General features: G+C 34.3%; 2 protein-coding genes across 5 annotated transcripts in view; one reads left to right on the forward strand and one right to left on the reverse strand.

The window, feature by feature from the left end:
- Positions 1–1,737: 1,737 nt before the first annotated feature.
- LOC101889239 (vacuolar protein sorting-associated protein 35) lies at positions 1,738–6,996 on the reverse strand. Of its 2 annotated transcripts, XM_005182695.4 has the most exons (10): positions 6,844–6,990; positions 6,430–6,540; positions 4,609–4,798; positions 3,818–4,551; positions 3,668–3,754; positions 3,449–3,597; positions 2,884–3,216; positions 2,264–2,830; positions 2,022–2,205; positions 1,738–1,955 (listed from the first exon to the last, which is right to left on the reverse strand). In XM_005182695.4, the coding sequence occupies exons 2-10, from the start codon at positions 6,481–6,483 to the stop codon at positions 1,794–1,796; spliced, it is 2,460 nt and encodes an 819-aa protein (XP_005182752.1). In that variant the 5' UTR covers positions 6,484–6,540; positions 6,844–6,990; the 3' UTR covers positions 1,738–1,793. The 2 variants fall into 2 exon arrangements, with proteins under 2 accessions (XP_005182752.1, XP_005182753.1); XM_005182696.4 differs by lacking the exon at positions 6,430–6,540 and having other exon boundaries at positions 6,844–6,996.
- Positions 6,997–8,122: 1,126 nt separating this feature from the next.
- The window catches only part of LOC101889694 (uncharacterized), a 48,025-nt gene continuing 40,250 nt past the window's right edge, over positions 8,123–15,897 (forward strand). The window contains exons 1-3 of one of the 3 annotated variants that reach the window (XM_005182697.4): positions 9,143–9,246; positions 9,308–9,457; positions 12,659–13,289. In XM_005182697.4, the coding sequence (XP_005182754.3) occupies positions 9,240–9,246; positions 9,308–9,457; positions 12,659–13,197 (696 nt within the window). In that variant the 5' untranslated portion in view covers positions 9,143–9,239 and the 3' untranslated portion in view covers positions 13,198–13,289. Of the gene's footprint in view, positions 8,325–9,142; positions 9,247–9,307; positions 9,458–12,658; positions 13,290–15,897 lie in introns of those variants that run through there. The other 2 variants (XM_020036478.2, XM_020036479.2) reach the window with 2 other exon arrangements.

Raw genomic sequence — 15,897 nt, forward strand, 5'->3', positions numbered from 1 at the left:
GACGACATTGTTTCTCTATTCGACGTTGATATTTTAACTTTTTTGTATTTGATATTTGACCATGAAAATAACAACAGCAAAACAATTTGAAATGTTGGTTTCCGAATTGGAAAAAAACCATGTTTGGCAAAAGGGTTTTCCAAAGGCCGTTTTCCAACTAATTTTAAATCAGATTGGAATCCATTGCTACTAAATTAAATGTAAACGGATCACCGATTAGAGAATTATTTTTGTGTATTTTTATTAGTTCGTTTTCTAAAGTTCTTCCATGGTAGAATCAAGGAGGTAAAGTCATGCAATCATATGTTTAAAATTTTTTTCAAAAATTATTAATCCATTGTACTTACACAAATCAGAGATGGACACCTGTTTTAATGTAATGAAATGTGACAAGGTAAATTACAGAAAATGCAGAGATGGGTATGCTTATTAGAAAGGACTTGACCTTCTTAATTTTACCATGAGTTCTTCTAGGTTTGGAAAGATTTAAAATTTAAAACTAAAAAACAATTGTGCACAAAAGCATGAAACCAGCAGCACTGGAGGTGGTATTTTTAAGCAAATGACTTTGTCGCTTTGGGAGGAGTTCTTCGCGAATGTAATGCAGTATCAAAAGTTACTAAATCCACCAGGTCGTGCACTTGGAATAAAAAATATGGAAAACATAATTGCAACAGACGTTATAGATCATGAAAATGAGCAAATGGACAATGCTGATGACAAGACTGATGTAAGTAATATCCAAGCTTCTCGATCGCCCAGAGAAAAACAATGATAAAAAGTCATCAAGGAAAGAAGAAACTATTGAACTCTTGAAAGGGCAGTATAAACTTTTGGAACAACACAATCAAGAGTCAGGCAATGCAAATATATTTGTTTGCTGCCTTAGCACTCGCTGCTGCACTACTAATACATTCTCACTTCATCCTCACTTGAACTTAAGATATGTAACGCATTTATAATATCCAATTTTTTTTTTTTTATTTTTCCGGAAAAAAAATATTTTTTCAAAATACAGACAAATTTTTAACTTTTTTGTCAGTAACAAGGCAGGGTTGCCAACGTTCTTTATAATTGTTGCCAACTTTTATTTTAAACTGTCGATGTCGCTTCCATGCCTTACCGTAATACCATTTTTGAATCAAAGCGAGGGCAACGTGCACATAAAGTCGACGACGACTATAGGAACGACAACCGCAATTGGGCAGATTATTCTCAAGCCATTTTGGTATCTTGGGAAATTATTTCATTTACTATTCACAACAATACTTACACATACGACAAATTGTATTCAGGTAATTTCTAGCTAGCCCTACCTTGGAAATAATTTTACCATGTTTGGAAGGTTTCATTTTAGTTTGTAAGGATCAGGCCGAAACCTACTTGTGGTGTTAATTAAAAAAAATGATCTTAATCCAGCTCCTATTTTCCACTCCTAATTAGAAACAATAATCAGCACACTTTATTTCTTCTGGTTCCGAAAAAATAACGACACTCAGCGTAATAACGCTGAACTTAATATTGAGTTAAACACACTTTATTACTTTTGGGGAATACTATGATAGGATCATTAATATATATATATATATATATATATATATATATATATATATATATATATATATATATATATATATATATATATATATATATATATATATATATATATATATATATATATATATATTTAATTATGCGAATGTTAGTTTCTTAGTATTGGAATAACGTACATAGATATAAAACAGCATTGTCTCTATTACTATAATAATGATGCTTTGCACAATAATTGCTATTCAATTTATTGATATACCAGCAAAAGACACTTCTAAACCAGCATCGTTGGATTCCATACGACTTTTAATATGCGCCAAAGTATTCTTGTAGTGCATCTCAATTTGTTTGGTTTCTTCGCTCGGCTCCAAGTTCGGAAGTTCCTCATTTATTTTTGCAATCAACTAAGAAAATGAGACATTATTGACGTAGAATCGGTCAAGTTTTTCGAGCATATGTTGTGCACTTACTTGATTGAGCATAGCGACAGTAATTAAGGAATTACCACGTTCAAAGTAGAAAAGGTAATGATTCAAGAGTTCCACATACAGCTGGACTTGTACGCCATTATCCAAACACTGGGAAGCTATACGCGCCCCCTTCTTTAAACAATCCAATGTCTTTTTCTCATCTCGCATTTCTTCGCCATTTTTCCTAAAAAACCAATTACATTGTTCAAACAGTTGTGTAACACACTTTAAGGCAGACCCACTTTCCACTCCAAAAGAGAGAAGCACATCCCACAACGCCCCTACATTGATCTGGTTTTTTGAGGAGCTTCGATGCTGCTAAAGCGCAATTTGTGCGCAGAGGATCTGCGTTCTCTTCACCAAAGCATTTCATTTGTTCTAATGTTGACATTATGAGTGTAATGGCAGCTAGCTGCGCCTTCGAATCTGATATTTCGTCCTCGTAGAGAGAGAAGGCTTGAGTCATGAATTCGTAGGCCACAGTTTCATGATTTGTGTATCCGATTTCTCCAATAACCAGAGCCCCTTGTAGATACAGACGTAGTGCTAGCTCTGCCAAATCTGCCTTAGCAAGGGCAGAAATAGTGCTATGGCAGTACTGAATAATTTTCTGACACTTCTTATCCCAGTTATCGTCATGTTCGAATTCTTGAGCTTTGTATTTGTAGGCCAGCTGATATGCCGAGAAAACCAAAGGTGGCAAAACAAGTTTGATGCGATGTGGCCCCCCAGCCCCCAAATGTTTGCGGGCTGTTTGTAGGATCTTATATTGCATATCAGGGTCATCCGATTTCAGCATGTGCACAAAACTGCAAATAACAAATTAGGTATTCTTACAACATAGAAAAATGATGTGTCTTACCGTGCCACGATTCCTTGTTCTTCGGCAAATTCATCGAGATCTACCACTGCTTCCTGACCCTTACTAATAATTACAGTTTCGTCGTCCTTAATCAACGGCGCTATAATGTTGAGAACAGCTTCAGCTTGTTCGGCTGTTGGAATTAATGTCTCAAATTCCAAGATATTCATAACTAAATACAAGGCCAACGTTTTTCGGGAGGTATAATCAAATTTACCCAACAATGGACAAAAATTTGTCAGTTGAATAACTGTTAAGGCGTTATTATAGAAATCAATGCAAATGCGAAGTAGTCGTGACAATTCTTGATTTACTGACAAGAGGTGTGATATGCTGTTGAAATAAATTGTAAATCAGTCATAAATAAATATATTATAACAGTGCTTTGATGGTTATATAAAATATATATGTCTGACTTCCTACGCATTATTTTGTCGGGCGTAAAATTTTAGTTTTGCATTGCTTAACGCCGTTGTAAACATGAACATATACCCCAAAACCGTTTCGTATCTTATAGGAAGTCAGCATCTTATTTAAACTTTGACACCGATTATACTATACACACTTATTCATATTAAGACTCTCAAGTATCTGTGCCGTTGTCCCCAACACCTTGTCCACATAATCAATACGATCCGGGTAGACTTTTTGTGCCAAATTTAATAAAGCGATTTGTAAGGATATCGTGTCTTCAAGCGGCATATCAGAACGATTCTATATTAATGGTCAATGGTGTACATTGTTAATGCTAATAATAGTCTTGAATAGACAGTTTCATAATTACCTGCACTATGTTGGCCACCTGTACGCTAAAGACTTCAAACAACTTCACCTCGGCTGGAATAATCGATTCGATATCTGTGCCGCTATTCTAAACATAAAATGCGATTGCTATGCATTGCTTCTAATATTCACAATTTTTAACTAAACATACTTTACCACTGCGCTGATTATATGTCGCTAAACGGTCTATTAAACATATAATTATGTTTTTCACATTAACCCCAGGCTGGAGCTGAGCACAAGATTTCAAAAATGGATCTAGTGTTTGTAAGTGAAATTCATCGGGAAATACTTGAATAATGCACTCCATTAGGTATTCCTGAGCAATGGCGTCACGACAACTAACCACTTGCTCCAAAATTCCAGGCAATATTAAACGTTGATAGATCTCCAGGGACGCCGACTCTAATTGAGATAAACGTACCAAATTTGTCCCAACTAAAATCTTTAGTTCTTCCCTTTCTTTTTCCCGACGAGTTTTCTCGCTAGAGTGTCCTTGGTGTTGCATGCGCACCCATAACTTGTTCATTTCAGCGAAGTTAGTCAATACAAAGTCAATGGCATCGTACACATTGCCTTCATGCTCATTTTCAGCTACTAAAACATCGGGCAGTATGTTTCTGGTACATTGTAAAAGATAGTTTCGCAAAAAAAGCCCTCTAAGTGGGTGCTGCACTCCGCGACACATCTCCACCAAATCCTTGAGGATGCTTCTCTTCAATGAAGGGTCGTTTTTTATGTAAACAATGCCAACGGTTATAAGCAAATAAAGACGAGGTACAATTGTGTGCGAATACTGGACGAGTTCATAATGGTCGGTCTCCTTTGTTGCCTTCTCGCTCAGGTACAATTCCAGGCGACATAGTTCGTCCGTAATAACCATATCTAATGAGAAGAGCACAATTTAGTTAAAATGATCCATATTTCCTCCCACATACATACACAACTCGTAATAACTCTTAGGTGACAACATCGATGTACGAAGTTCACTTAGCATTGCACTTGCACATTTCAATGCGTCAAGCATGCGATCTTTGTCCAAGAAGTGGTTCATTTGGAAAGCCTGCTTGCGTGCAGCACCAATAGCTTCTGCTAACAACTTTTCTTGGTCATCCATTGTATTTGGCATTGTCTGCAGGAAAAAAGAATGTCGATTTTTTATATAAGGTACATAGTAAATGTTTCAATAAAAACAAAAGACAGGACATGTATTGTAGACACAAACACCAATGTGATAAAATGGAACAATTCCAAGCGTTCGCCAAAAATATCAAAATTTTTCAAAAGCTTGAAATATGTATATTAAATAGAATAAAATCATCCCAGCAAACCAAATGACGGCTGTCAAGAACACCTGCACAAAGTCTGAACAATCTATCTGATTAAGTACTCCCAGATCTCCGCCCGAATTCTCAGTTGAAGTTAAAGGGCAGTCTTACTGGCCGATATTTATTTGATATACAAACATGCTTAGTTTATATATATTAGGATAGGATATATTAAATCAAGATATAGACCCGCATATATATTTGGATGATGTTCATGTGAGCCTGGATGTAAAGAGGTGGTTTCGAAAATTTGTACTATAATTGTACGAAAAGTACTGAATGATATGAATGTGGTATTAGCTGAAGGAATAAAAGTGAAATTTTTAAGTTTGATACTGAGGACTCTGTTGCTTTCTGTTGTTGAGTTCTGGTGGTGGCTTTGAAAATGTATAATATAAGTTTTCAAAAAATACTTATTTGTACTAATTTTGGATCACTGTTGGTGCTTAGGAAGGAGAGATTTGTTTGGAGATTGTTTTGGAAATGTTACCAAACTTGATATTGGTCGGAGGGATAGAGCTGGGGTTCGAAATTTGATATTGAAGTCACTGTTGGTTTCCAGGGTTTACATATGAAGACGTTGAAATAGTTTTGAACATTTCAAAAATTTAAAATAAAAGATTTTAAAACTTTTTGGTGTTAAAGGTAAATTATTTACTATTATTCTTTCCGAAAAAGTAAAAATCTCGAATAACATTTAAGCCCTTAAAAGTCTGAATCAGGATGTATCAAGCTTTGATTAAAAAATTTTGTCAAACTGATGAAGAAAAATGTTAAGATGTTGAGAAACACTTGTTGCATGTCATTCCAAACAGTTAACAAGGAAAGCGGGCATGTTATTGGGCTAGTATTTAAATATTGTTTGTGAAATGCTTTTATAGCGCAACATTGAAGAAAATTAGCCCACTGGTTATATTAGATTCAGTGGTTAATTAAACAAATATTTTTAAAAACTGCACAGTTTATTGTCTAATTGTTAAAAGTAGTCTTCTTGGCCGACCTCAAATAGGCCTTGTGCAAAAAGAAAAAAGCCAACAATAATGTATCCAACAAGATCATATAGAGACAAGCGATGTTGAAAATATGGGTTTATTCACATTGGTGGCCTCCTACTAGGGGAATAATGCATTTTCCAATGTATTGTCATTTATCAGCTAACATCTGAATCACTTTGTCTCGTAAGAAAATACAACTTTCAAACGTAAACTTTCCATTACTTTTATTTCACCGCAAACTATCCGACAATTGTTTTATTGCCGAAAAAACAATTAGGAATTGCAGCTGCGATAATTGTCGTTGACTAGTTAAATTGTCGCTGCGATTTTGTTGCATTGAAAGCATTTTATGTCAGCTAAGCATTTGCATTGAAGCACTTATTCTAATTTTTTTTAAAACAAATACACACATTTATTAAAGAAAATAAATACTCAATTACCGTGCTAGTAATGACGCCAGTCGGAGAATACGATGCCGAACTCCAAGGATACATCAATTTGTACGTAGTCGAACAGAATAGAATGGGAATTCATGCAGTTACAAGGAAAATCTAATTAAAATATAATCACAGGTTTAGGTACACGTAGGCATGAAGGTTTTGTAGATTTCGAGGTACCCAGAAACAGAAATTAAAAATGCTTGGAAAGGGTATTGGGTTGCACTTATTTTGATATCTGACTTGTGTCGTCAATGCACATATATATTTTTTTGCATCAATTATTTTTGCAGTATACCCTTACATACTTTATACGTGCTAGCTGACTTGTAAATCGTGCATTTAATTGTAACATTAATAGTTTCAATTACTGTTACTAGCTTGGTTAACTGAAGGGAGCACCCATTTCAAACTTACCATTGTAATATAATACAAATCAAATATATTAAATATTATCTTTGTACAATCCCAGAATAGGCGTTTTTTCTTATCGTTCGTCGCCGTTCAGAACGAGTTCAATGAGCAATTCACGGAAAGATACTGTTGGAACTATTATTAGTTTATGACAGGCAGCTGTTTAGGAGCCCGGGTACACACTACCGAACAAGCTAAATGTATTTTAAAGCTATCAGCTGATTCCCTTCTTTCTTTTTGTTAAGCACACACATTTTTTTTAAATCAATTATTTTAACAGCGTTACCCAAAAATTCGAGGTACCCAGTCGATGTTTTGTATGCTCGACGTATTTCAGTGACATTTAAAAATACATGTGTTTGTTATTTAACGCTGTAACTATTTTTGTATTCATTGCCGTTCAGAGTTTTTGCCGATCAAATGTTTTTCTTTTTTTTTCAAAAAAAATCGACAGTTTATTGCTCTACTAACTATGTTGATGTGGCTTACGTTATTATTTTGCCTTGAATCCATTGTAATGGGTAAATTTTTAGAGCTATAGGAAAATGTGAAAATGACCAGTTGCGAATGTGCTGTATGGCATCGTCTTGTTGAAACCACGCCAGAGCATGCATTTTGATAACAAAGTTTAATTATTTGCAAGCATTGTTCTTTTGTAAGACGATTCATGGTTAAATTCTAGACCAAACTAAAAATATTTGACAATGAAACGAAAGGGACGTGAGTGTTGCCAAAAATATAATAGCCAATAATCCACCTTTTTATACGCACGCAGGCGTTTTGGTAAACACACTTGGTAGAATAATACAAGTAACAGCAAGTGTTCTTGTACAACAAAACGTAAGAACAACCACATACAAATTTGTTTTTGTAGAAAATATAAGTATCGGAGTTATATGTTTTATTTTGGAAAGAAACGCCCCAGGAATGTTCGTATAATAAATAAATATATACACAAAATTGGCAGAAGTCGGACACACATAGAAAAAATTGTAATCACTCTACTTCCTTTTTATTATACCATAATCCATATTAGTCATAGAAATTGTTTTTTGTGTGCATTTTATTGATCTTTAAATCCCTGTAGATGTAGGTTATCGACCTGGTGAACTCCGGCATCGTTTTCCTTTCGACCTGCTGAGCCGTGAAGCTGTTTGTTTCGAATTGTTGATCCCTTGAATATTTAAATCTGGAAGCGTCGAACGGGCGCGTGGGAGCTTTTTTCGGTAAATCGCGTTTTAAAGACGAGGTATTTGTGCTAATTTGGCTATATATTGTGTGTGAACATAGTGAAGTAGCAAAAAATGTGTTTGTGTGGATTTGATGTGGCACATAGATTGCTCTTAGATTTAAGATGGGATCCCGCCGTGTGTGTGTGTGGTCGGTATCCATCGGGACAACGTATTTAACTGTGTTTTTGAAGCAAATCAAGGAATTTAGTGTCCATCGTTTGAAAGATGCATGGAAGTCACAATATTTTAAATGTATGTAAGTTTGTTGTAATTTACTGTTTGTTTGATTTGAATGTATGGAATGGATGGAAATATATGTCCGTAAGATATATGGAGGACATATGTACCAATGAAATGTACGTGATATTCTTTGATTAGTTGATTATTAAAAGCCATCATATCACACGTCCTGAAAATCTCATGATTTATACAACTAACTTTCTACATTGAAGAGACGACATGATATTGATGATTTTGCCAATAAAGTCACCTTTAGTGACTTCCAGGCAAAACTATTGCATCTGGGTGAGGAAAATACTCGAGTTACCCACGAGAAGCAAACGCATTCTCGACGAGTCACTGTATGGTGTGCTTTTCGGACTGGAGGAATCATTTTACCTTTTTTACGAGAAGGAGGCAGTTTAGGTACAAACTGCCAATGGTGTAAGATATCTTGAAATGATAACCAGTTTTTTTGCGATTTAGCTCCTTTATATTTTTTTCTTAGGGTTTCTATGTCGACAATGTTTGCATTTAAAAGCCCCCCATAAAGTTAAGTTAAAGATTAGTATTAATTATTAACAGAACAGTGTTAGCTTTTTTGTTCGGGATACCATAGTATTTTGTTGTGTGCAAAATCGTCATTGTTGTTTTTATAAAAACAACGTTTGTTTATTAGTAATTAATTATAAACACTTGTAGGAATAGAACACCAATCGTTTTGCTTACATATTGACGCTGCGATATCAACACACAATATTTAATACTAATTAACAAACTTAAATTATATTAACAAAAGGTCATGTACATTGCTTGTTTTGTTTCACTGTTAAACATCTTCAGTTTGGTCTATAATTTAACCATCAATCGTCATACAAACGAACAACGTACTTCTTCAAAGATGCAGCGAATCGTAACGCAACTGTGACTAACTGTGAATGGTGAACGATGAATGGTAAGATGATATCTGTCGTCGGCTTTAGTTGGTTCAAATTCGACGTATATATCCCTATTAGTTGCAGAATCAAACATAAACCGAATAGATATGGATTTGAATAAACAAATCATTTTCGCCGTCCGGAAAAGGCCTTGTCTCAACAATTCGAGAAATATCAGTGAAAGAAACTTAGCTTGGAAGCAGTTGGCGGAAGAATTGAAGATAGATGGTGAGACTCAATTAGGCAATTTTGCAACATCCTATTGGTATTTAAATTTAAGTGTCCTCTATTCTATTTTAATTTTATTTTCGAAACCACTAGGACTTAGGACCACATAGAATTGTAGAATTTAAATACATTGAGTGCAACGACATATTTTTTTCTTTGGCAATTCCATATTTTCCGAGTTATGGGCCCCCTCATTCCGTTAGTGCCTTGTATGTTTCCAGTATTTGTAAGACCAACCAGGGCGATTGCTAATTACAACTGTGCAAGGCATAAACACGGCAGGCGCTTTCTATTGGCCATAGTTTAGACTAGCGTAATAATGGGTGGAAATCAGTAAGAAGGAAATAGCGTTCAAAGGCTTTGATCAGGTCATAATTAATGTTTGCCAGGTATAGTTATTCAACCACACTAACAGAAATATTTCAAGTTCGGTGTTTAACATTCTTAATGAGGTCTATCACCTACAGCGGAACGTTGCCTATGTAGGTGCACTTTTCATATATCCCCGGATCTCATAAAATTATGGCAGAAATGTTCTTTTATGGATCAATATGATCCTATTATCCCCATACATGTGATATTTCATATTTTTACGCTATGTGCCACTTTTTATAATAACGATTAACCCAGGTGAGGGAATAATGTGTACATTGGTTCGCTTTTTCACAAAACTTCCATGTAACGATACCTCCCTATATTCGGAATTTTGATTATTTTTGTTATAGATAACAACCACTGTAGTTGAAAATGTCCATTGTTGGTTCAAGATACCTTTCATTTTTCAAGGTTTCAATACTTGATATTATATAGTAGGAAAATTGTAATGTTCTCGATTAAATTGTTTTTAAACAGGTAAAATAGTATCAGTCGGTTTTGCCGACAAATATTCATCTCTCCTAGCCTTTAGTAATGGTTATTCAACCTGTTGACACTTTATGGGGAAGGTTCCGAAGCAATTGACCAATATCAGACCTAAGACTGATATGAATATTACAACGTGCCAGATTTGGACTATATCGACTGCATCTAATACAGATAAAAATATTGGTATGTGCAAAATTTGAACGAAATCGAAGGTACCTGGATGTACCTGAAAAAATGGTGCGTTCTCTACCATCTTTATAACAGATCTTGTGTTGATGGAAATATTGAAATGTGCCAAGTCTGAATGGTATCGGACTCTGGAACGACGCGAATTTTTAACAATTTTATATTTTATATGAAAACGTTTTGTGTTCATTCGAAAAAGCAATCACTGATCCTTCCTACAAGCTGTAAATTTAAAAATAAACTTGTAAAAATTCGGCTAAGTTTGGCCGGGCCGAATTGTTACCTCCACCTTTTTGAAGAAAATTAAAAAAAACGTCGAAAAATACCTCTCAAATGTAACCTCTTATACAGGGGGCTATACGAAGACGAATTTTTAACAAGGCGTACCCATTACGAACTTTAAATACAAAAATTGAAACATTTTTTTTGTAAAAATGTCCCTTAAATCATCGAAATACCGAATATTGGGAGGCACCGTTTTATGAGGGCGATTTTAAGTCATAGGCTATATGACTTATATATATATATATGTTTTATATTAAAGCAACTGAAATTATAAGGAGAATGAATGGCCTCTAACTTTTGTAAAGATTAAGAAAATGAGAAAGTTTTTCTTGTTTTAAATTAAGCACTTTATTCACTTTTTAAAAACTTAAAACAAAAAACCAAAATTGATTTTTCTTCTAGAATTTTGAATGCCATAAATCATTTTTGAGAAGTTTTTTTTACAACTCGTGTTTGTTTTCGTCTTTTAAGTACTGCCCAAAAAAGTTTAAAAATGGCTAGAAGCAAATACAGTACATGAATAAAACAGCAAACTATCAGTGACTATGAAAGCAAGTTATCGCAGAAAATGAAAATGATGAATATTTCATAAGTATTTCTGTGATTTCTCGTATACTAAGTCGGTTTTATGAGCCTGGATCAGTAGTAACAGTTTATAAAGGATGAAGGCCGTGAAAAACTTCAGCCCGTACTGAATAACATTGAAGAGTTTAACTGAATTGGTGAGAGAGCTATTGGATATAAGCTCGAGATCAGTGCGTAGACTAGTAGTAGCAGCTGGTCTGCATGCCCATAAACCCTCAAAAAAGCCGTTTATATCTGAAAAAAAAAAAACGGAAAGCCAGGATGGCTTTCGGAAACGATAATATTAATTGGAATCCAGCTCAATGGAAAGACATTTTATTCTGGGATGAGTCTTTGTTTAATATTAAAGGCTCAGACATGAAAAATTTTACGGTGAAAAGACCAAAAAATGAAAGACTCAAGTCGTTGTGTTGCAAGGGTACAGTAAAGCATGAGGGAGGGTCAAAAATGGTGTGGCGATGTTTTTCTTTCTATGGACTTGGACCTATCCATGAAATAAAGGAAGTTATGGATCGGTTTGTTTACAAAGATGTGTTGGACATCACATTGTTCCCTTTCGCTGAGGAAAATATTCGGCTTATATGGGTGTTTTAGCATGGCAATGATCCCAAACATGCATCAAAACTTGTCAAAGATTGGTTGCGGGAGTCAAAAATCGATGTTTTGTCATTGCTGGCACAATCACCTAACCCATACCTCATAGAAAACTCCCAAGGTATCGTAGACAGGAAGGTCAAGCGAGATTCAGAAACAAATAAACACAAACTTTTCCAAAGAATTCAGGGTACCAGGGAAAGCATACCCAAGGATCAAATTGAGAGTGTTATAGATTCAATGCTTCGTAGGTGTGCAACTCCTATCAAAAATAATGAATGCTATAGACTAGTAGCCAAAATTTAATTATTTCAAAATAAAAAATCAAAAAGTTGCTTTAGTTTTGACCAAGCAAAAATTGGGTCATTTTAGTTTTCCATATATTATTTTTCATTCAAAATTATTTTTGCATTCTTAAATTTATTTTTTTTAAAGGTGAATTAAGTACATCATTTAAAACTGGAAAAATAATTACGATTTGTTTATTTTTGTAAAAGTTACAGGGCATTTATTTTATTTGCGATTTTAGTTGCTTTAGTTTTGGCCACCAGATTTTTTGTAGTTACATATGTCTTAAAGTCCTCTAACAATAACAAAAAATACCATATTTCAATTCCTTGCTCACAATTTTGATAGGTTGGGATTGTGTAATTCATATAACAAGCATACATATCCAATTAATTGCAGAAACGTTGTTAAAAATTCGATGGAATTTATTGTTGAAGCGCTATCAGGCGGATGAGTTTTGCAAATATGGGCAATTCATGCGCTTTGTTGATCGAAACGAATTGCAACAAACTTTCAAATGGCCTGAGTTTGAGATCACGGAAGATGACGTTGGAGAGTGGCGCTGTAACAAAGAGGAAAATAATTTCCTAGAAGTGGAAGATTTGGAGAGTTCGTTAGAAGATGCCCATAAAATGAAGTTAATCCAAAGAGGCGCTGAAAAGAATGACAAATTAATTCAGGGTTGTGATGAAAGCGTGGCTTGTCTTAAAAATCCTAATGGCAAAGAATATGCAGAAATCGGCGAATGGCAAGAAAGTCGCGAAGATAAAGACTGGAGAAACAACCCTAAAGACGATAATAACAAAAGTGAAAACTCATCATTCGAACGCTGTGAAGATGTTATATTTGGAGAACTCGTGTCAGCAATGCTTAAACGAATGGACGGGGATAAGAAACGCAACATTAAAAAAGAAATTATGAATTTGCTTTTGACGTAGGCATTCGATGTGTTTACGTTTTAAATAGTAACGTTTTTAAAATATCATAAACAATTCGGAATCAATTAAAAAATTTGTTTTGTTTAAATACACACATGTCGCACAATTGATTAAAACAAAGAGAAACTGTTATATGGTTTGAAAATTTGAAAGTAAATCGAAAAAAGCGGCGTAGGTTCTGCAGTTTTATACATTATGCGACCAGAACGTGGACCACGTTGAAAATATGATGGTTAATTCTGTTGGAACATGCTGCACCTTTCATATGTAAAAAAACAGTAAACCATGGTAGGCTAAGTTGGAAAATTTGCAAGTCAAACAAATGCAACAAGTTGTTTATTATTAAATAAACAAAACAATTTGTTGCATTGATTTTGAATATGTAAACAAAAAAGCGAAAATTTAGTGAAAGGTCTACATTTCTTTTCAAAATTATGTTCTATATTTTTTAAAGGTTTATTTAGCAACAAAAAATGTAATTTTTGTCAATACATATGTTGAAATACGCATACCAAAATGGCTTGAGAATAATCCCAACATACCAAAAATTTATTGTATTTTGACTTTTTTCAACAATGCTTGAGAAACACTTATGTTGCACAAACTTTTCTCAAATCTGTTCTTTGTTGACAAATTAGTTTTGATTTTTTTTTTAAATTGTCAGCTAAAATAGTTTTCTTTGGTAAAAAGCAAAATCATGCGAATTTAGACCCATTTCCGTACCGAACAAATACAAAGCTCTGTTGTGTGGCGCTACTTGAACCAAAGAATATTTTTAAAAAATAATACATTGCGTCGTTTCGAGTTGCGTCTCTTTTCAAAAACCAGAAAATTCGATTTGTGTCGTTGCAATTTCAAGTTGCGTCGGTCCGAGCTACATTGTGGATTACTATTTTTTGCATTTTTTACATTTTAATTTAAACTATGTTCCGTAACCCATTGTAGTGTGTTCGATTAGATCATTGGGGTGTAGTTGATTTCCAAATTTGTTTCTTATGCTCAGTTTTTCTGAGGCAAGCGAATGTTAAAACGTAACGAGGACAGTCACTGGAAGTCGACAGAAATTAGGCTTCTCTCACTTCATAGCTTTCTTTCGACTGGCTTTATGTGCGTCATACAATAGCCTTTAAAATTGAAAGTGATTTTTTTCCAAAACAAACATTCCTCACGGCAACTTTACATATTTCTGCGATAATATTCAAATGAATGTTCATAAACAGAAGCGCGGCCACAATAGAAGAATGAAAATAAATAAACAATCGGTTGTTTCGTTATGGCTATGGCAGAAAACCAAAATTCAATTAGTGTCTACGGTAACGGTTATGGCTGTGGTGTTATGGTATTTCACAAATAATCAATCACATTATTCCCCATAAAACTGGTTTGAACAGCTGTTTATAGGGTTATGACACGGCCATGGCAAAATTATACCACAAAGCCCAGCTGATTTGACTCTATGGTAATACTAGTGTCGAACTCGATATGACGTTTTCTGATTTAATTCCATTTCTTTCTTTATTCTTTCTTTCTTTATTTAATTCATACTCCAAGGCCAATTAATAAGGTACTCAATACCAAGTAGAAAAATTCAAGTTATTTTGAAATAAATAAATAACTTTCACATTATTAAAAATGAAGTTATAAAAGGCTTCCAGCAATAAAAAATGTTAACCATTAAAAAAGAGTAAAATGGAAAAAATAAAAGCTCAAAACAACGAAAATAAAATAAAGATAAATACCAGGATACAGGACATGATTCAACACTTTCAAACGAAAGCCATTATTAGACTGGGAAAAAATTCTAAGCTCATTAGGTAGATAATTCCATAAACGTGCAATACGTACAATAAAAGACTTTTCAAATGTTAAGTTATTTATTTTGGGTATAAATATCTGAGTACTCCTAGTCGACCTGGAAAAACTGAACATGTTAGCCAGAAACCTAGGAACACCACCTCTGATTGTTTTGTAAAAATAATAAAATAACTTAACAGATAAAAAGTGCTCAAAAGAAACTCCCAGGAAATCTATAACAAAATTTGAGATGTGATCACATTTCTTCAAACCATACACAAATCTTACGATAGCATTAACTATACGCTTAACTCTTAAACAAATACAATTGATCGTACCAGATACCAGCTCGAGCCCATAATTGATAAAAGAGCATTCGCCAACCTCTTTAACACACAATGGTAAAAATAAATTAGTACCATATAATCTACGAATAATAACAAAAACTCGTCTCTGAACGGAATCGACATGAGTCTCAAAACGAAAGCTTCTCATCTACCAAAATACCCAGCATTCTGTGACAGCTTACTGTCCAACATGAACAAGACAATTATAAATATCACTTTCGAATTAGTAATAACGAGAAACACGTCATCCGCATATAAGAGAGGAGTGCAATTTACACCATCACAACATTCAGAGGGGTTATTGACATACAAAATGAAAAACAAAGGACCTAATACAGAGCCCTGCGGAACACCACACGAAAGCAATGCCACACTTGAAGATCTGCCATTGTAATAGACGAATTGGGATCTACCAGACAAATATGATAACATAAGATGAGAAAGAGAATCAAATGCCCTTGTTAAATCCAACGAAACAATTACAGTATCTTTTTTAAGATTCGTGTTAGATCTCACTAACTCAGTTAAGTAAAGAAGCAAACTGGTGGTATTATGATTC

The sequence above is a fragment of the Musca domestica genome, unplaced genomic scaffold (genome assembly GCF_030504385.1).
Source record: "Musca domestica strain aabys unplaced genomic scaffold, Musca_domestica.polishedcontigs.V.1.1 8, whole genome shotgun sequence".
In the NCBI taxonomy this organism is placed as follows: Eukaryota; Metazoa; Arthropoda; class Insecta; order Diptera; family Muscidae; genus Musca; species Musca domestica.

Coding starts and splice junctions, on each gene's coding strand:
- LOC101889239 (XM_005182695.4), bottom strand. CDS start 6,483: ATGTATCCTTGGAGTTCGGCATCGTATTCTCCGACTGGCGTCATTACT. Junction 3,755..3,817: donor ATAATCAGCGCAGTGGTAAA/GTATGTTTAGTT, acceptor TTTTATGTTTAG/AATAGCGGCACAGATATCGA. Junction 1,956..2,021: donor CTGTCGCTATGCTCAATCAA/GTAAGTGCACAA, acceptor TCATTTTCTTAG/TTGATTGCAAAAATAAATGA.